The sequence below is a fragment of the Monodon monoceros genome, unplaced genomic scaffold (genome assembly GCF_005190385.1).
Source record: "Monodon monoceros isolate NGI ecotype Baffin Bay Population unplaced genomic scaffold, NGI_Narwhal_1 Super_Scaffold_10, whole genome shotgun sequence".
NCBI classification, from domain to species: Eukaryota; Metazoa; Chordata; class Mammalia; order Artiodactyla; family Monodontidae; genus Monodon; species Monodon monoceros.
Genome location: NW_021703766.1, coordinates 11,981,601 through 12,002,128, shown reverse-complemented (window position 1 = coordinate 12,002,128; position 20,528 = coordinate 11,981,601). Strand labels below are relative to the sequence as shown.

General features: G+C 44.3%; 2 protein-coding genes across 5 annotated transcripts in view; both read right to left on the bottom strand.

Moving 5' to 3' along the window:
- Positions 1-1,857, bottom strand: part of ADAT1 (adenosine deaminase tRNA specific 1) — a 39,942-nt gene extending 38,085 nt beyond the window's left edge. For 2 of the 3 annotated variants that reach the window (XM_029209954.1, XM_029209961.1), the window contains exons 1-2: positions 1,844-1,857; positions 366-487 (exon numbers count right to left, since the gene is read on the bottom strand). The gene's annotated coding sequence lies outside the window, so the exon portion shown is untranslated. The remainder of the gene's footprint in view (positions 1-365; positions 488-1,843) is intronic. The other variant, XM_029209957.1, reaches the window with a different exon arrangement.
- A 4,090-nt stretch (positions 1,858-5,947) lies between these two features.
- On the bottom strand, positions 5,948-20,508 carry KARS (lysyl-tRNA synthetase). 2 transcript variants are annotated; one of them, XM_029211049.1, is made up of 15 exons: positions 20,380-20,493; positions 18,688-18,867; positions 16,618-16,777; positions 15,528-15,693; positions 12,944-13,037; positions 12,415-12,601; positions 11,975-12,100; positions 10,454-10,573; positions 9,257-9,419; positions 8,976-9,149; positions 8,734-8,819; positions 8,325-8,410; positions 7,583-7,709; positions 6,778-6,921; positions 5,948-6,235 (listed from the first exon to the last, which is right to left on the bottom strand). In XM_029211049.1, the coding sequence occupies exons 2-15, from the start codon at positions 18,831-18,833 to the stop codon at positions 6,137-6,139; spliced, it is 1,878 nt and encodes a 625-aa protein (XP_029066882.1). In that variant the 5' UTR covers positions 18,834-18,867; positions 20,380-20,493; the 3' UTR covers positions 5,948-6,136. The 2 variants fall into 2 exon arrangements, with proteins under 2 accessions (XP_029066882.1, XP_029066891.1); XM_029211058.1 differs by lacking the exon at positions 18,688-18,867 and having other exon boundaries at positions 20,380-20,508.
- Between the last annotated feature and the right edge of the window lie 20 nt (positions 20,509-20,528).

The window sequence follows — 20,528 nt, the reverse complement described above, 5'->3', positions numbered from 1 at the left end:
GTTATATATTTGACATGTTTCTAATGAATCTGAACCTAACTACTCAAAATGAAAGCATATGAGAGGGAAGTATCCTTGTTACTCCAATTTTCATTTGGAAATAGCATGTAAAATAGCTGAGGCTGCAGACCTCAGCTTGCTTTGGACAGACCCTCACCATACAAAGTTTATCTTTCCGGGGAGAAGGTTTTTCTTTTCCGTCCTCTTTTTCAGACGTTTTACTTGTCATTCCGTCATAGCAGATAGTTTACCTCCCTCTAGTAAACCTCCACTGATGCCCCCATCGGGAAAGCAACCGTTTAATTTCTTCTACAGCGTTTTATGATGCAGAGGGGAGAAGTGACAACAGTCTAGTGGTTTCTCACCAGTCAAGTGTTCTGCTTCTCAGAGTGAGTCCTTTGGAGTTAGCATTTCCGGATTCTCATCCTGCTTTTGCTACAAAGTAACTGTGCGATACTGCGTAGATTACTTAACCTTTCTGTATCATCTGATAATAGAGACAGTAGTATGTAATCCACTGGAGTTACTGCGAGGCTTAAATAATTACAAAAAGCAATTGGTACAACGTTGAGCATAATTAATGTCAACTGAGATTAATATTACAAAAAAGAACACTTGAATTTCCTGATTGATTTGCCTTGGGCTCCTTATCAGGTAGTGGAACTGCAATGGACACGTAAAACCATGAATAAGAAACCATGAAGCAGATCAGACCTAAAAGAGGCCTAGAATACTTCCCTGGAAACTCTCTCACTCTTGACTCTATGGATGCTCACTCAGTGACCTCATTTGGACTCAAATGTATGAAAAGCTTCCTAGTAGAAAATAAGATCATATGGTGATGCACAAAGCCAGACATGTCACCAAAAACAAACAAACAAAAAAGGCTCTACTGAACCCCAATGCATATAGCAGACAACTGACTTTCCTACAACGAGAAAAATTGCGTTGTGTTAAATTAATTAAACAAGGAAGCCATTAGATCGATGAGGCTCTAATGCTGTGGTGGCCTATTTAAGCAAACCAAGATCTAAGTATGTTGGGCTTCCCTGGTGACACAGTGGTTAAGAATGCGCCTGCCAACGCGGGGGACACGGGTTTGAGCCCTGGTCCGGGAAGATCCCACCTGCCGCGGAGCGACTGGGCCCATGCACCACAACTACTGAGCCTGTGCTCTTGAGCCTGTGAGCCACAACTACTGAACCTGTGTGCCACAACTACTGAACCTGTATGCCACAACTACTGAAGCCCACACGCCTAGAGCCGGTGCTCCACAACAGGAGAGACCACCGCAATGTGAAGTCCGTGCACCACGACGAAAAGTAGCCCCTGCTCACCACAACTAGAGAAAGCCCGCGCACAGAAACAACGACCCACCACAGCCAAAAAATAAATAAATTAAATTAAAAAAAAAAAAGAAAAGTTAAGGTAATTCGGCTGCCAGAGGAGAAAGGCTTTAGAGGAGTTGGAAGTGAAGCCTACTTCCCTTAGACCCCCTCCTCAATATCCTCGAGGGGCCCGGGTGGGGCCCATTACGAGACTCCAGGCCCCTGCAGCAGGGACAACGTGCGTGCCTGCCCCCTTGGGCTTTGTGGGATGCTGCCGAGAGGCCACGCGCCCCGCTCTCGTCCGCAGCAGGAGGTTTCTGCACGGGGAGACGTTGGCATTTCCCTGAAAGGAGCCGCATTTTCCCACCGGACGCGCGGTGCGAGAGGCGCGGTCCTGATATCCTCTCCCCACACAAAAAGGGCTCCGGAAAGTCGGACAGGACCCCCAAGGTCCCCCTTATTTGCGCGCCCTCGGCCGCACGAAGCCACCCCCTTCACAGGCGCTCCCCTCCCACCTCCACAACGCGAGCTCTCGAAGGGAACGAACAGAACCCGCGCGGCGCAACGGGCGTGACGTCACAAAGAGGCGGCTCTTTCAGGTCAGTCTCCGGAGGCGCGCAGTGCACGCTGGCTCTTGTAGTCGTTCAGGGGGCGGAGCCAGGGGCGGCTGGGCTGATCCTTACAGTCTAGCGACTTCCGGCGCTGTGCTTAGGTAGCGGTTAAACGGGCTCAGGGAAGCTGACTACCCGGTAGGATAGATTCAAATAGTAGAATGATTTCGTATCCTGGAACACTAGTCTGAATTTTTGTCTGAAACAGCGATGTCCAGTAGAAATATAATTCGAGCCAGATATGTAATTAAAAAATTTCTAGTAGCTACATTTTAAAAAGTCAAAAGAAATAAGTGAAATTAATTTTAACCATATATTTTATTTAACCCAGCATATTCAACATATTTCAACGTGTAATCAATATTTTTAAAATAAATTTCAGATATTTTACATTCTTCTTTTCATACTAAGTTTAAGAAATCTGGTGTGTATATTACACTTACACTACATCTAAGTTCTGACCAGCCACATTTCAAACGCTCAATAGCCATATGTGGCTAGTGGCTTACCATGTTGGACAGCTCTAAACCTTCAGATTGTCAGGTATAGGTAGTATAGCTGTCTTGGATAGTTCAGGAGCCTGTACCATTCAGCAGCTCTATACCTCAATTACTAAAGATGAGAGAATTCACTTTTCTTACTACCCCTCAAAAGCTAGAGAAGAAGTGCAACTTACTTGACCCCCATCTTTCTCTCTAGATCAGAGGAAAAGGGCCACAGGCCTCCTCCAAGTGTCAGGACCCTGATCCTCGTTCCTCTCTCCATGTTTAGTTTTTTTTGTTTTGTTTTTGGCCATGCGGCATGTGGGATCTTAGTTCTCTGACCAGGGATCGAACCTGCGTCCCTTGCATTGGAAACGCGGGGTCTTAACCACTGGACTGCCAGGGAAGTCCCTCCAGCATTTTTAATCTGCGACTGACTCCTTGTCTTTAAAGACTCCTGGTGGGGGAATCATCTTCCAGGGTTATCTCAGGGATTAGTACCACCATTTGTCTAGTTGCATAAACTGAAAAGTGAATCACCTTGTCATTTCCCTTCCCTTCACCCCCATAATATAATCCAATATATAATCCATTACCAAGTCCTGTTGAGCTTTCTATCTCTTGAGTCCATCCAATTCTGTCCATTTTCATGGCAACACCCTAGTGTGAACTGCTGTTGTCTCCCTCTTGGACTGCTTGTTAACCTTGGACTTCAACCTCTTTCTGCCCAACTCCAATTCTTTTTCACAGAGCAGCCAGACTGATGTTTTCACAATGCAGATATGATGTCACTCCCTTGCTCAAATGCTTCAGTGGTTTCCCAGCACTTTTAAAATGCAGACAAAGTCCCATAGTAGGGCTCACAGCCCTGTATGACCAGCACCCTCCTGCCTCATCTGTTGGCATATTTCTTTGGGTTTTTATATCTAGTGGTATTGGTCTTCTCCTTGTTCTTTCCTCGTCAGGGCCTTTGCACTTGTTGCCACACTATGGAAAGCCCTTCCTTCCCTTCTTTGACTAGTTAGTACTCTATCTTCCTTCAGATCTTCCTTCAGATCTTCCTCAGATCTGATGTCCTCAGGGAAGCCTTCCTTAACTAGGTCTGTTAGAGTTTCTCAATACCCCATGGATCTCTCCTTCAAAGCATTTTCCAGAGTTGCCATTTTTTGTTTTTTTTGGGATGATCTATTAAATATCTATTTTCTTAAAGGATTTTTTTTTAAGATTTAATTTTATTTATTTTTGGCTGCGTTGGGTCTACATTGCTGCGCGCGGGCTTTCTCTAGTGGCGAGCGGGGGCTACTCTTCGTTGTGGAGCACGGGCTCTAGGCACGTGGGCTCAGTTGTTGTGGCACACGGGCTCTAGAGCGCAGGCTTAACTGTGGTACATGGGCTTAGCTGCTCTGCGGCATGTGGTATCTTCCCAGACCAGGGATCAAGCCCATGCCCCCTGCATTGGCAGAAGGATTCTTAACCACTGTACCACCAGGTAAGTCCCCTTCCAGCTTTCATTCTGTTTGTCATTTTTCCTGCTAAACCGCACAGACAAGATGTCTACTGCTGCTTCAGTTCCTCTATCCCCAAGCTCTTTGAGGCCAGACAGCTGGCATCTGCCCCCAGCCTACTACTAAACAGCTCTTGAAAGATCACTTGTGACCTCATTAATCCTTGTTGCCTTTTCCAATGGTCCACATTGACGGTACAGTGGTGCCCGAAGTCCAGTCCCTTATCCTGGTGAGTTGACTTTTCATTTTAATTAACCACCTTGCTGAAGGATATGCCATATGATGTTTCTTCTGAAATACCACCTGGTCATCTAACCAGCACTGCCAAGTGCTCCTGGAGCCTATGTTCAACACCAGCAAGGACTGAGGTTCTCAGCACTCCCTGTAGTTCCCAGTTAGGTAATTTCTGCGTGCTTAGATCGTTTTACCAACCGCAAAGTAAAAACCTGCTCTGTGAAAGTAGACTGGCAACTCCCAAGCCGAGACGCTTGCAGAGATTTTGCTGAAGTGCAAAAGACAAGTCCTTTGTTGTCTCATTGGAGAAAAGTTTCCCCCAGCTGCCTCCCTGTGTCATGGGCTCTTTTTTAACAGCAGGTCCCCAGCCATACCCTTGTCACATTCTTAGCTCAATTGAACTGTGCTGAAAATGCGAATACACCAGACTCACTATTCAGCATCCTATTCACTCTGCCCACCCAACGTCTAACAAGCATGTTAAATTTAATTATGTCCAAAACCAAACACTCAACCTTCCTTCTCAAACCTGCACTTCCTCAAGTTCTTTCCATCTCAAGTCAATGACAACTCTACTTCCCAGTTGGTCAGGCCCCAAACCTTGAAATTATCATTGATTCCTCTTCTTATAACCCACATTGACAGCAGATTCTGTTGACCTCAGGAACACAGGCAAAGTCCAATGGCTCAACCATCTCCATCACTTTATACCACCCAAGGCTAAGCCATCATCTCTCCTCAGCCCACTGCTGCAGTGCAACTGTCTCCCTTTCACTCTTGCTTTCCACGTGCTAACTAGAACAATCTTTTAAAAACACTGCTCAAAAAAAAAAAATAAATAAAAATAAAAACACTGCTCAAGGGAACTTCCCTGGTGGTCCAGTGGCTAAGACTCCATGCTTCCAATGCAGAGGGCATGGGTTCGATCCCTGGTTGGGGAACTAAGATCCCACATGCCATACGTGGTGTGGCCAACAAACAAACAAACAAAACAACACTGCTCAAAACCCTCCAATGGCTTCACACCTCACTCATAATAAAATAAATACTCCTTTGCATGGCTTACAGATGCCTGCATGATCTGGGCCCTTACTGATCTTTACTTTCTCCTCTCTGGCCAAACCAGACCCCTTTGCTGTTCCTCAAAAATGCAGCCCTGTAGTCTGAATCACCCCTTTTCCACTCAGATCTCTGTTTGCAGATCTCTACTTAAATGTCACCTAGAAGAGGTCTTCCCTGACCACATATGCAACGTAGCACTGCCTCCATCACTTCTATCTAAAATAGCACCTCTGGGGACTTCCCTGGAGGTCCAGTGGTTAAGACTTCGCCTTCCAATGCAGGGGGTGGTTGGATCCCTGGTCGGGGAGCTAAGACTCCACATGCCTCGTGGCCAAAAAAACAAAACATAAAGCAGAAGCAATATTGTTAACAAATTCAATAAAGACTTTAAAATAAAATATAATAGCACCTCTGTCCCCTTTCCCTGCTTCAAGTTTCTTCTTAGCATGCATCACTATCACAAATATGGATTTACTTGTTTCTTATTTGTTTAGTTGCCCCCCAAACTCCTGCCCCTAAAGCAAGAGTATAAGTTCCACAAAAGCAGGAACTTGGCTTCTGTTCACTGGTGTGTCCCCAATCCCTTGGAACAATGGCTGGCACAGAGCAGACATTAATATAAATTTGTTGAATGAATAAAGCGGTATAATCCTAAACATTCATTATATCAGCTGTCTGAGAAATAAGATGACATTCCAAAAGTAAAAAGAGTGATGAGACAGGAGTAGAGACAAACGGTTTATTTGGTAACAAGGAGTAAAAAGGAATTCTTAATTCCTCTTCTCTCTTTTGATGGCTGACATGAAATGTGATAGTCAAACGGATAGCAACACACACAGGAATTCCCTCGCAGTCCTTGATCTTCTGCACAAACGCAAAGATGCCCAAGCCATACGACTTGCTGTTATTGTTTTCTAGACAGAAGTGCCGGCTGCTGTGCTTTCCAGTCCATCAGTGGTGGCTACATTCTCCTTCTTGTCTTCGGGTTTCATGGCAGGAAACAGAAGCACTTCCTACAGGAGAGAGAATGCATTCTGAAGCTAAGGCACACTTTTTCCTGGCTATCCACCTACTCCTTTCTCCCCTCATTACTGTTATCACCAAAACCCGGAGATCTGTGTTCTTTTATTTCAATTCAGTGCCTCTCAGTTACAGAGGATGGAAGAGAAGAAATGCGCAGCGCTGCCTAGGGTACAATGTCAAAAGAAGGAATAAACAGAGAGGTTCTCTTCAAATATGATTTCCTCAACTATAAACACGGGATAGCAACAGTTTCTGCGCATCATAAGCTGACTTAAGTTAAATGAGGTAATGCATGTAGATGGCTTAGCAGGCTCCTTGGATCCTTAAGAAATGTGAGCAATCAGCATTTCTTCTGCCTGAGGTTGAAACCCCCCCAAATTCTGTAAGGTCAGATGCTCTGCCCCTCCTCTTGTGAAGTCACCTGTAACTTCTCTGCCTGCCCCTCCTCCTAGCCCAAAGCCCTCTCTTTATGCTCCAGGCCCACCACACCCCGCTTCCAACACAGTGGTGCTCCTTCAGGGTCTCCTCGTACCTTGATGTTATTGGAGTCTGTGAGAAACATGGTGACGCGGTCGATGCCCATGCCCCAGCCACCTGTCGGGGGTAGCCCGTATTCCAGGGCAGTGCAGAAGGTTTCATCTATGAACATGGCCTCATCATCGCCAGCAGCTTTGGCCTGGAAGAGGAGAACCACACAGCGACGTCGTTCTAGGCTGTGCTCTCTCAGCGTCTGAGTGAGCACGTGAAAAGGTCCAGAGGCGTTATCATTCCAGGGATGCTCTGGACACCCAGCACTTGCTGGGAATTGGTTTCCCAGTAACTCCAGGATGGAGTCATTTCTTTCAAAGACCTGGAGGTCAGGACTGATGAATTCTACCTCAGAACACATGCAAATTTCTCTGCGAAATGAAAATACTTCTACTGCCTGGGGCTCTTCGAGTCCAGTGAAATGCATTTTCTTTCAGAGACTCTGATGGTTCCCAACAGTCTTTCTCCCACTTCCTGAACCACCCATCAGTGGCAGTGCTAGTATAGGCAGCCTGTGGGTGCTGTGGCTTCTCATCCTCACGCCACCTCAATAAATGTACCATCTAAGAAAAATTATGTTCTTGTCAAGTGTCACACTCCTCAAACAGATATTCATGTCTAAGCTCCATTTATATATAAATTCTAGGGCCCAAACTAGTCAAGTTCTCCATCTTGAAATGTGACTTCCTCCAGTGAAGCCTGTGGCTTTCATCCTTCATTGTGCTGAAGTCACCAGGAGTTGCAGACAAGACACAGACCAGGGTTAAGGCTGATATCTTCTGGTGAGTGGGCACATATTCCTTCCTTACCTTGGCCTGTTCTTCAAAAAGCTGCCGCTGTCGCACAGGGTCATTCAGCTCAGTGTAGGCATTGCATATTTCCTTTTTCATGACAAATAGCTCAAAGCGTTCAGTCAGACCCTCTTTAGAGCGGTGCCTGGGGACAGGAGACCAAAGGGGAGGGTGAATACGCAGGTTCAGCAAGAACATCTGGTACAAACAAGGATTCCTGAAATCCAGTTGACTCCAAATTGTTACTGATTGTGACCCATAGCCTGCATGCATTCTTGGCACCAAATCATCTGGTACATTAGTGAGGAGGGTTAGAGACAAAGAAGCTTTAATTATCTTCACAACAGGCGTGTGTGATAGACTGATACACTGAACCATACCCCCTGTATTCATGCCCTTCTGTAGTCCCTGCCACACCGACTCTGGGCTGCCCATATGACTTGCTCTGGCCAATGGGACATCAGCAGAGGCTTGATATGTGTTTGCACATCAGGATTTATTCTTTTGGAATGCTTCCACTTGGAACCCTGGCTACGCTGTCAGAGAGGCCCCAGAGGATGAGATCCCATGTAGAGGAGATGCAAGGTGCCCTGGCAGAGTTCCCAGTTGAAAAAAGCCACTTGAGTTACCCTAGCCAACACCACGCAGAGGAGAAAGACTACCCAATGAACCCACAAACTCTTGAGAATAAACCGTTTTATGCTGCTAAGCTCTGAGGTTATGCAGCAACAGGCAACTGCAACACCGTGCTTTATCTTACCATTTGGCCAGAGGACTCATTATCTGCGGGTGATCACAGATGAACGTAGGATTGATGCACGTCACTTCCAGGAACTCCCCAACAAGCTTAAGGAGAAAGCAGAGTTAGAGAGCCCTTCTAAATGGCATTTTGATCGTCTCCGTCTTGGTGGTAGAGGCCTTGGACCCTAACCCTATACCTGATGCTATAGGGGTTTATCCTAAGCTTCTCAATGGTTAGTAATAAGGTAACGAACATAACTATTTGGCACAGAGCTTAGTACAGCAGGAGTTCAAAACTTGTTCTCTCATTAGAGCTTTCCTCTGTGAAGCTGTAGAAGTTCATTCTCTACAGTGGAGTTCACCTTCATAGGGAGGGAGGGGCGTTACCACTGGATGAGGGCATGTACTAGAAGTGCACGGCCTTTCACCTTATCAAGGAGCCTGGCTGTCGTCCGAGGTGGAGGGCATTCAACAGCTTTTGCCACACAGATATCATCTAGAATTTTGCGAGTTTCTGTAATACAAACGTACAAGTTAGGACGGAAGACATCACACTACCCCATTAAGAGGTATATAATGAGAATAACATGGGAGATTCTAGCCCTGACCTAATCTAATTCAGAGCTGAACAGGAAGGAGGGCCCTAGAGTGAAGGAGTGCATCACTTTACCTTCCGTCTCGAAGAGCTTAGTTTCTGGCAGCTTCATGCCCAGGGCTTTCTCCAGCTCTTCGACCATGCTGATTTTCCGGAAGGGTGGGGTGAAGTCAATCTCACAGGCTTGGCCCTCTGGGCCATCTGGATGATAGGTGACCTTGTAACTGCCTGTAATATGTTTCACCATCCCTGGCAAAGAAATGTGTCATTTAAAGAGGACCAACAGGAAGTCCAACTGAAAGTGGCACACCAGCCCTGCAGACACATGTGAAAGACAAAGGGACAGGAGGGGTCACCTGAAATCATCTTCTCTGTGATTTCCATGAGATCACGATAGTCTGCATAGGCCATGTAGAATTCACAGGTGGTGAACTCAGGATTGTGAGTCAAATCAATTCCTTCATTGCGGAACTGGCGTCCGATTTCATAAATCCGGTCAATGCCACCAACCACCAGCATCTAATAACAACACACGGCTGTGGTCATGGCAGCTAATCTTGTTTTACTGGCTAGGGAAAGTGTGTGCCTACAAAAGCCGTAACTTGGATTTCACAGCTCAAGGCATGCTTTCAGGTCTCTAGCCAAATGCTGAGTGCCCTACTCTCTTTAGGCCTTCGTGGATAGTCATCATTCTGGCTGTCCAGGATCACTGAACTCTCGTCCTTTGTCTGGCGTGTCCCCCATCTTGTGAGTGTGAGCCTCCCCAAGAAAGAAGCCTCTTCTGGGGTTAAGATGTAGGAATGTGACGTAAGTTGCCCAACCTGTGAGACTTCAACATGCAAAGAAGATGCAGGTGTTGCACAGAATCCCTTCTGGTGAAAGGGGCCAGAGATATCTGGCTTATAGAGGCAGTAACTGCAGAAGTCCCAATGGCAATGACCCGTGCCTAGTGCCAAGCTTATGAGTTGTGGTAACTGTGCTGACTGGAAGATACTGGGTTCTTCATGGGAACAGCCCAGTGATATGATGCAGAATCATTTCAGTTGTGTGGCCTCCAAGCCTGATTCTCTGATCTTCCTGGAAATTGTGAGCTTCCTTATATATTTGAATACATTTTTTTTTTTTTTTGCTTAAACACCATTAACAGGTTTTGTCGTTTGCAAGTAAGAATCTTAAATGACACAGTCTTCGATATTTACTCTGGTGATTTGACGATATTTCCAACTTTCAGACAGAGATTCAACTCATTCTTCTACAAAAGACTAAAATCAAATTTAATCCAAGGATTATAAACTTAAAAGTATTATGAGATTATGGGAAACAAAGTATGTTAGGAGGATCGGTACACCTAGGAAAGATACCCCCTTTGCCCTATAATACTCTGATTCTATAGATAAATTCCAGAAATGTAACACTCAGAAGCCTGACAATTTAGAATACTCTCCTCGTTGTTCTACCCTCAATGTTCCTCTTATTTCTGACTGTACCTGTCTAGCCAATATTTTTCAGCCTTCTACTTCTCTAAGGACACAGGGCATCTTCTTATTGACTACCTTATGGTAGAGTTCTGGAGCAATCCTCATATATAAATTCATGTCCAGCTCGTTGTGGTAGGTGATAAAAGGCTTGGCCACAGCTCCCCCTGGGATGATGTTCATCATGGGAGTTTCAATCTAAAAGAGAGGAATAACATTTAGTTCACGGACAGAGGTCCTCAAACTAGAGTTCTTGGGAATGGCTCAGGCTTTGAATGTGATAGGCTAAGCCTACTATATCCCAAGTAAAAGTTAAGTTCAATAATAATGCGTAGGTGCTTGACAAAAAAAGTAGAGATAGCTTGATTTTCTAGAATAGAGTCTCTATTAATACCAAACACCATTAACACAGTACCATAAACTTTCACAAGCTGTTAGTGGGACTCTAAATGGGTACAGCCTTTCCTGAGTTCAGTGTGCAATATTTATTAAAAATTGTAACTGCTTATACCCTTTGACTTATTCTACTTCTAGAAATCCATCCTACAGAAACACATGTCCATGTGTACAAAGATGTTCACTAAAACATTACTGAAGAAAATCAGAAACTTAAACTATCAATAGGGGAAATAATTATAAAGCATCAAAAAGGAATACACATACACATATATATGGACATGCAAAGGGCCCCAGAATATATTGTGTGTCTGTGTGTGTGTGTGGGAGGTCCATTATAATACATACGATGTGACTTCATTTATGTTTAAAGCAAAAAATAAAACCCTTCTAAAACACTTACACATGTACCCCACCTGCAACATGCACAGGAGTGGAGGTATTATAAATATGCAGAGTAAATGGTGAGGAAGGATATTCAAGTTGTTTTTTTAAAAAATTTATTTATTTATTTATTTATCTGGTTGCGCTGGGTCTTAGTTGCAGCATGCAGGCTCCTTAGTTGAGGCTCAAGAGTTCCTTAGTTGTGGCATGCAAACTCTTAGTTGCGGCACGCATGTGGGACCTAGTTCCCTGACCAGGGATTGAATCTTGGCCCCCTGCATCGGGAGTGCAGTCTTAACCACTGTGCCACCTCAAATTCAAGTTTGGAGAGGGACATTAGCTGGGAAAAAATGAAAGGGGACCTTCAGTTTTGTTTCTATTTATTTCTTTATTGTTTGAATTTGTTTTATGGTAATAGGTACTCACCTTTCTCATAAAATTAGAAAATAAAAAAAAAATTTTTTTTTTGCTCTACAAATTTTCCTAAACAACTTTTAGTTTAAATAAGTTGAATAAAAATCAAGAAAAATATTTTTTAATGCTACAAAAAAGCAAAATGAGTTGATAACACATTGAACATGGCATTGTTAGCATGTGGATGGCCCTCTACTTTGTCCATTATCTTAGAAGTCCTGTCCTACCTTCCTAATCAGGGCACTAAATAAACAAGGTGGAACAAAGACACTGGCAAGAAAGGGGACTTTTCACTGAGCATGAAGGATACTGACACAGGATGTGCCTGTGGAGAAGGGAAGGGAAGAAGAGTAAGAGGCAAGCACAGAATGCAGCTCATCATGTCAGGTAAGAACTTTCCGTCACCTCTAGGAATCCCAACTCATCCAAGAAATGCCTTATGTATGTGATGATCTTAGAGCGGATGATAAACTTCTGCCTCACAAAGTCATTCAGGATCAAGTCCAAGTATCTCTGACGAAACCGTGTTTCCTAAATGAAAAGTAACAGACAGAAATCACTGATGTGTTTGATTCAATGGTATGATAAACCAGAGCCAGGGGGCCACGAGAAATTACCTTGTCTTTTTTTTTTTTTTTTTTTTTTTTTTGCGGTACGCGGGCCTCTCAGTGCTGTGGCCTCTCCCGTTGCGGAGCACAGGCTCCGGAAGCGCAGGCTCAGCAGCCATGGCTCACGGGCCCATCCGCTTCGCGGCATGTGGGATCCTCCCGGACCGGGGCACGAACCCGTGTCCCCTGCATCGGCAGGCGGACTCTCAACCACTGTGCCACCAGGGAAGCCCCTACCTTGTCTTTGAGGCCAAAGTGAAGATGAGGTAACATATGCAAGCAAGGAGACAGCAGTGTGACTTCATAGGGAATGATGCTCAGCTCGCCCTTCTTGGTTTTCCCAGGATTGCCCTGAACTCCAATTATGTCTCCCCGGCGCAGTTTGTTGTTAATACGAATAAATTCTTCTTCAGATTTATAATTCCTGAATAAATGGAAAACATAATTCAGTATACAATATCCCAAATTAAAACTGACCACTGGTTTTACTGTGGAACCCTCACTAAAGTGTTAATGTGTACCCAAGAAGAATCTCAGATTCAAGGTCAACTGTTAAAAAGTATTATCTTTTATTTTTAATTGCTCCACAACCCAAGATCAGTCTTTATTCTTTAGGTGACCAGATGGCCCTTTTGTTTTCCCAACCATATACCACTCCCTTTAACTTTAATTTTCTATGGGAAAAGAAGACTATATGGGCCTTTGTCCCCAGTCATGTTGCTCTGGGCCAAACTAGAAAGGCCTGTAACTGGATATTTCTATATACCTGGAATTGGCCATGACTTGCAACTTGACCCCCTCTCCTCGAAGGTCATAGAAGATGAGCTTTCCCCCAGAAGCTCTTTTGGCATGGATCCTACCTAGAAAACAGCAAAAATAATGACAGAAGCAGAAGCTATTTCATGATATCAGTGCCAAAAAAGCTCCCTCTGCAGTTTTTACATCCAGGCAGAATATAAACTAGAACAATTTGATTTAGCCTGAGGCCTAAGCCCTGCCATTTTCTTCATGACAAAGTTGGCTCCCCATTTAAACCAGTTAAAAGATGTGCAGGAAGATCTGGCTTTTAAAGGTGTTCAATGGATTCCTGGAATGTTGGTGGCAGCATAGTTGTGGGATCCTCCTAAATCTTCACATAAAAATAGAAAGCACAAGGACTTCCCTGGTGGTCCAGTGGTTAAGACTCTGTGCTCCCAATGCAGGGGGCCTGGGTTTGATCTAGAACTAGATCCCTCATGCCACAATTAGAACTAGATCCCTCATGCCACAACTAAGACCTGGTACAACCAAATGAATAAATAGTTAAAAAAAAAAAAAAAAAAGCACAACTAGACAGGCAAGGCCAAAAAGCCATGGACAAAATTTACAACAAAATTATGCGGGAAGATATTCCCAAGAATCCCCAAATACAAGCACTGGGGAAAACCACTAAGGGCCCCAAGACCTCTATATGGGAAAAAGCTATGGGAAGCAATGGAGTCTCTGGCAGGTCTGAGAACTGGAAGTCTCCCAAAAAGCCATACGTATTCACTGGAAAATGTGGCAGGGCTAAGTGGAGGATAGCAGCGGACACTGGGAGGATAGCAGCTTACTGCCATACAAGTCAATATAGTTGGCTGCAGTAAGAAGGTCTAGGGGATGAAGCCCTTTAGTGTAGCCCCCAAGAACTCTCTAAATTTAACAGCAAGGGATCTCTCCGAGGACAAGGCCCCACAAAATTGAACAAGACCAAGAAAACAGAGACAAAGGGAAGAGAAGGTCCAACAAAAGCGAGAAAGGAGAAGAGCCTGAAAATCCCAGAAAGCAAGCTGCTGTATTTCTGAATGCTCCACAAAAACAACAGAAGAGGGAGCTCAGTGAAGGTGGAAAAGCTATCTGAACCAAGCTTCCTTTTAACATTGAAGAAAATTAATCTCACATGAAAATAAACAACATACAAGTAGTGACGTCAAATACCAAAGTTATTAAATTAAAAAAAATAGAATAAGGAGAATAACATCATCACAGGCAACAAAAGCACTAGAAAGACATGCTCAGGAAAAAGCAAAAAATTCTATTTCACGAGCTGAAAGACATTAAGAATATGACACAAAATGTGAAAGAACACAAATTAGAATTAGAAGAAACTAAGAAATGAGACAACACATTGAAAAAATTAGAAATAAAGGAAAAAATCATCTCAGAAAGGAAGCCTAAATTAGAAGGAAATAAGAGTGAATAAATACAACAAATAATGCCTTAAGAGAATTACACTGGAAAGGAGGATACAATTTAAAAATCAAAGTACAAAAAAAGAGATAAAAAGGAGCCCCAGGGGCTTCCCTGGTGGCGCAGTGGTTGAGAGTACGTCTGCCGATGCAGGGGACACTGGTTCGTGCCCTGGTCCCGGAAGATCCCACGTGCCACGGAGCAACGAAGCCTGTGCGCCACAACTACTGAGCCTGTGCTCTAGAGCCTGCAAGCCACGACTACTGAGTCCTCGTGCCACAATTACTGAAGCTCATGCGCCTAGAGCCCGTGCTGTGCAACAGGAGAAGCCACCGCAATAAGACGGCGCACCGCAATGAAGAGTAGCCCCCGCTCGCTGCAACTAGAGAAAGCCCGTGTGCAGCAACGAAGACCCCACAGATAAATAAATAAAATGAATAAATTTATTTAAAAAAAAAATAAAGGGCACACTGTGTACCTGAGAATACTGACCCAGAATAACTAACATCAAGACATATTTTAGTGAAAACACTGGAGTTTAAAGAAAAAGAAATTTGGGGGGCATTTAAGCATTGGCAGGGGTTCTCTCTGGGTGGTGGGATTATGGGTAATCAAACTTTTCCTTCTTTGCCTTTCTGAATGTTTCAACATTCTAAATTTTCTACAACAAATAGTTTTATATATTTTTGGGGGGGAAGGTATAAACAAAAGACAGGATTTAATTATCTTTTAAATTAAGGAGAAGATCCCACACAAGACAGTAAACTCCGAAATAACAGTGCTCTAGAAAAACAGCCTAGTGTAAAGTAGTCTAGGAACACAGATTGCAGTTTTTAGGAGCTCAGGGCCATGGCTCCCACTGATGAAGGGAAGTCCTCATAAAGGACTGTGAATGAGTAGCAGTATCAGGCCAGGAGTCCCCCACAAAGAATGCCCCTTCCTCTGTAGCATCACCACTGGAATGTGACCTCATGCCTCAGGGCTGCTCTACTTTCTGTGAATAGACATACTGGTGCCATCTCTAGTAATGCAGCCTCAGACTTAAGCTTTTTGAGAGCAAGACCACCCCAGACCTTCCTTTGTGCAACTGGAGAGGCCTGCCTGCTGTGGGAGCTCAGCAAACTGCCAGGGAATCTTCCTACCTGCCACCTTTAAGGTGATGTCAGTCAGGTGCTCCCCAGGCTGCAGGTGACTGTATTCTTGGATAAAGTGAGTGAGCGAGATGTCGACGTGGAACTTGTGTGGGTACGGGTCTTCCCCATTGACCTTCAGCTGGTGGACTGCTTGGCTGCGGATTTTGAAGTATTGCTGTTAAAAAAAAACAAAAGAGCTTTTGAGAAGTTGAACATGGTCAATCCAGAGGCTTGTCTAACGGAGTTCTGTATTCTGCCTCAGAGGGGCCCCAATACAGTGAGGTTTCTTTAACCAACCCCCCTGAATCCTTGAAATCATAGGCTTGGAATATGGAGTGAGATTTGCACTTAAATATGCAGGGTGGCCAGATCCACAGCCGGGAATAAAGGCCAGAATTCCAAAATACAAGATTCAACAAAAAGAAAAATCAAATCTCTGCCTAAAATAATGTTTAATTGGTACAGATGGCCCTGGTTACCACTTTTGTAGACACACCTGCATGGTGAGTCACTTATCTTGCTACTTTCCTGCCCCTGGCCACACACCAGACTTTTTCCCCAAGGCAGGCCCATGGGCCTGGAGGATGTGTAAAAGGAATATTCTATATCAGGGGTCAGCAAACTTATTCTGATGTAACTACTCAACTCTATTGCAGTGTGAAAGCAGTCTTAGACATATATAAACAAATGGGCATGGCTGTGTTTCGACACAATTTTATTTATAAAACCAGGGAGGAGGGATTGGGGTAGTGGTGGCTTTGGCCTGTGGGCCATAGTTGGCCAATCTCTGGGCTAAAGTAAACCCCAGCCCACCTTTAGGGAGACATTTTCTCTGGGGCTGCTATAAGGCCCAGCGAGCTCCAAGGAAGATCAGTCACTTGGAAGTACTGGATTCTCCCAAATATCTGTAAGTAGTCGACAAGAAGAATGCGCAGGGCCTGTGCCTTTAACCAGATGGAGTGGTGGGCCCACCCTCATCCATCCCTGTGCCTGTTTCAGTTCCTATTTATCTCCTTAATCACTGGTCCCAAGGAATTTGCCATAATCCGCATTAGAAGCTTCCCTATGCCCAGCCAGGGCAGTGGTCCCGAGGACTCACGTTTGGGTCCAAGCTCTCCTCCTCCGCACCCACACCATTATCAGCAGTGTGGCTGGTGGCAGCAGCAGCGGCCTGGCTTAGTTGTTTCTCACTGAGCTCCTTCTGCTTGGCCTCCTTCTCTGCTATTTTCTTCTCAGCTTTCAGGCGTCTCTTTAGCTCACTGTCAGGAAGATGAAAATGTTCAACGTGACAGGTGCCTGAAGAGTCCTCTATGTTCTGCCCCATAGCTACTTATCAAAAATATGAATAACCTGGGGAAACACTCATGCCCAGTTCTACATGCCCACTGTTAGTCTCTCAGTCACTGAACTCTATATGTGAAACAGACAAGGGAAAAAAATAAACTTAGAATAAAGATGTGAAAGATCTTTCTCAGTCTCTTTTTTCCAGTCTGAGGTCCTTGGCATTAGATCCCAACTAAAATCAAGATAGACAAGGACAAAGAAAACCCTACATATTAATTTATATTTAGAATAGGAAAAAAGGTTTTCCAGAAAATCAGCAAGGTAGGCTTTTCTCAAGCTAATTAGGCTTGGGAGCTCTTTGAGGCCAGGGACTGAATCTTAGTTGTTTGGATTCCTCTGCAGAATACAAAGTTCCTAGAGCATCAGATCTGATGTGTGATAACGTGACATCTCTAGCTTTGTCTGTCATCTCTCTCCCCTCCCGAAAGGAGTGGGTTAGTCTGGGGTGGGGTGAGGAAGAGGGGGCTCTTCAGAGTTCAGGGAGACACTCCACTGACAATCTCTCCCCCAGCATTGATCAATGCATTGACAATGGCCCTCAGCATTGGCCTCACTCTCCACAATGGAGCCTGACTTTGACAACAAATTGGGTAGAATAGTGTACAAAGCAGCACAGCACAGGGGATAATATACCATCTTTGGAGCCAGACTGCCTGGGGCTAAATCCTGACACGCCTACCTACCAATTATGTGACTTTGGGCAAGTAACTTAATTTCTTCTGTAAAATAATAATAGACACCCTCCTCCCCAGATGTTGTGAGGATTGAGATAATATACATAAAGAGATGACCCCACCCCTAGCATTTTAGTAACCATGCAAATGTGAACCATTCTAGGTATCCCTATCTTAACCCTTCACACTCTGCCTCAAGGACAGAAATTTTACAGATGTGGATAAATTTCTTGTCAAATCTCTCACTATTCAAACTCTTCATACTTGTCACCTGAGACTCAAAAACTAAAGCAATTGGCACAACTTGGTTTAAATAACTTGAAAACTTGCTATCTGAACCCAGAAACCAAACAGATTTGGGTAGAGAGGGATACCCTCATTATTCAAATAGACTTGATCATTCCTTTAAACCACCAATGTTAACTGAATATCCTGTCATAACGAACCATGGCAAATGATCCTTAGTCAGGCTTGCATACTGTTTGGCTTCAGGGTCCATTTAAAATTATCTATGAGTTTAGAATAACTCAATGAAAAAAACTTAATTGGAGATTTGAAATGATTATCTTTTAAGTAAGAAAACTGACTCTGAGGGCCTCAAATTAAGTGTCTCTGGATAAAATCTGTTTTGTAGCAGTTGTGAAGCCACCTTTCTAGAACAGCGTGCTAGACTTATTGTGCTGTCATTCAGTCAGTGGGCATCAAAGCCTCTCTGGTTCTTCCTGGCATTAACATAATGAACTTGTTTTCCATTCAACTGGCTGTTGCTCTTTAAGTCAAATCAATAATAAAGATAATCCAAAAAGGTCCTAGGAGTAAGAACTAAGACTAGAAACCAAGTTAATCTCAGGAGCAAAGAAATTCCAGAAAGACAGGGAAGGGAAAATAACCTGCATTAGAAATCCTTTATTCATAAAGGGTTTTGTTCTCAGCACTGTTCTAGAATAAGGCCTAAAAGTCATCTCAAGAATCTATGGAGTGAGAATTTGAATTTATTAAAGAGAAACTGAGAAAGGACTATTGGTTTTGGTAGGTAGCAGGGTTGTTTCATTAGCAAGTCCAAAGACTTAGCCAGAGGCTTAACAGATAAGAAACCAAGTAAGGGAAGGATTTTTGCTCCCAGAGCAATAAAGAAGGTAATGGGCACCAACCTTCTTTTATCAAAAAGTGGCTTGTCCTTGTGAATCGTTGTGAAACGAGCAAGTTGACACAGGCGCAGCTCCCTCTGCCCCCACTGTGCCCAGGACGTTTGGCGCAGGGACCCCCTAACAAGCCTTACAGCAGCTTGCGTCAACATGGCAGATTACCCTGGAACTAATGATTACCACCACCTAACAGGAAACACAGAGATGTGGTGTCAGATGGGACAGACAGTACACATACTCCCAGCCAGCACTCCTACTCTTATGGGTTGGGTGCGGGGAGAAGGCGAGGTTATGAAACCTTTTAGTGTCCCATTTTACATAAGACCCTCTCAACTGACATCAACCCTGTAACACTCACTGTGCTGCAAATTAACTGACAATGTTCTCAGTCCTGGCTATGGTAAGATGGTGCTTATTTGGGGTCAACAGCAAGTCAGTCAATGGTTTATGGGTAGAAATGCTCACAACAGTCTAGAAAATGGGAGTGATTCTGAAGCCCCTGACATGTAGTTTCTCTCTTGGTGATGAAATACCTGTCCACAAAGATGGCAATGGGAAGCATACAAAACATCACCATCAACTGCAAACTCTAGAGGAAGCTAAAAACAAGCCACACAAAAGCACCTGAATCAAAGACAAGCCTTGTTTGGAGCTCCAGGAACAAGGAGGAAAGAAGAAATTCAGAAAGAGTCTTAGACTACATTAAGTTTATACATTAACACTGGAAGGCAACAGAACGACAGAGATCATGTTCTTTATTGCCTTAAAATAAATGTGGCCTTGAATGAATCACCTGGCAGGGAGCCTATCTGTTTTTAAACTTGGAGAAAATAACTGGCATACAATGGTGCTCACTAAAGATTTACACCAAGGAAGTTCCAATAACAATTAAGAAACAGAACTAAAAAAATGCACTAAAGCAGGCATTATATGCAATAAACTAACTTCTCTCCGATGCCTCTGGAACGGTACTATATTTATGTACTATCCTTAGGAGTACTGAGGAGCTAGTCACTCAGGTCATTACCTATGTTCTATGAAGAACTCCGGTTGAGAAGGAGTGTAGTATTAAGACAATACAAGACACAGTCAGTGAAAGGGCGGCTAATCTTATTTATATTCACCTTCATACTCCAAGGATTTGGGGTGATTAACAAAGATACAGCCAGCAGTGCTAAGTGCAGTTTGGTGTACCCGGCTAAATAAGACAGTCCCTACTGCCAGACATACTCACAATGCTCTAACCCATATGGAAAGGTGTACGACACAGTTTTAGAACTGATCCCTTTAATACAAAGGGTTCAGAATGGCCTTTGATACATAAAGTTCGAACGTTGAAGGTGCTTCTGAAAAGCTAGGGTATTTAACATTTCCCCAACTTCTTTACCGGGGTGTGGCACAGTAACGCATTTCTCGGAGAAAAGGGAAGGAGTAAATTTCGCTTTTCTCTGTCCCCGCCCAGTTCTCCGCATTCTTACTCCAAGAGTACGAGAAGGAGGAAGGATCCAACCAGCGGGGGGCCCCCGGGCATCCTGGGGGATGTAGTTTCGGGGCGCAGCGACTACGTCCCAGCATGTTCATACCCACGAGAACCAGCAGGAAGGCCCCAGGCACAGCCGCCTCGGCCGGAGCCTCGAGGCGCCTCCTAGTTCAGACTCTCCGACAGCAAAGGTTTTAATGACCTGCTGCGACACTTACTTTTTGCTCAGTTTCGGCTCGCAGTCTTCCACTTTAACTTCAGGTCCCTGCACCTCTGCCATCTTCCCAGAGGGCCGGACCTAAAGAGGACGAGGGTCGCACGGCAATTTCCAGGTCACGCTCAGAAGCCCCGCCTCTTCCGGGGAAAG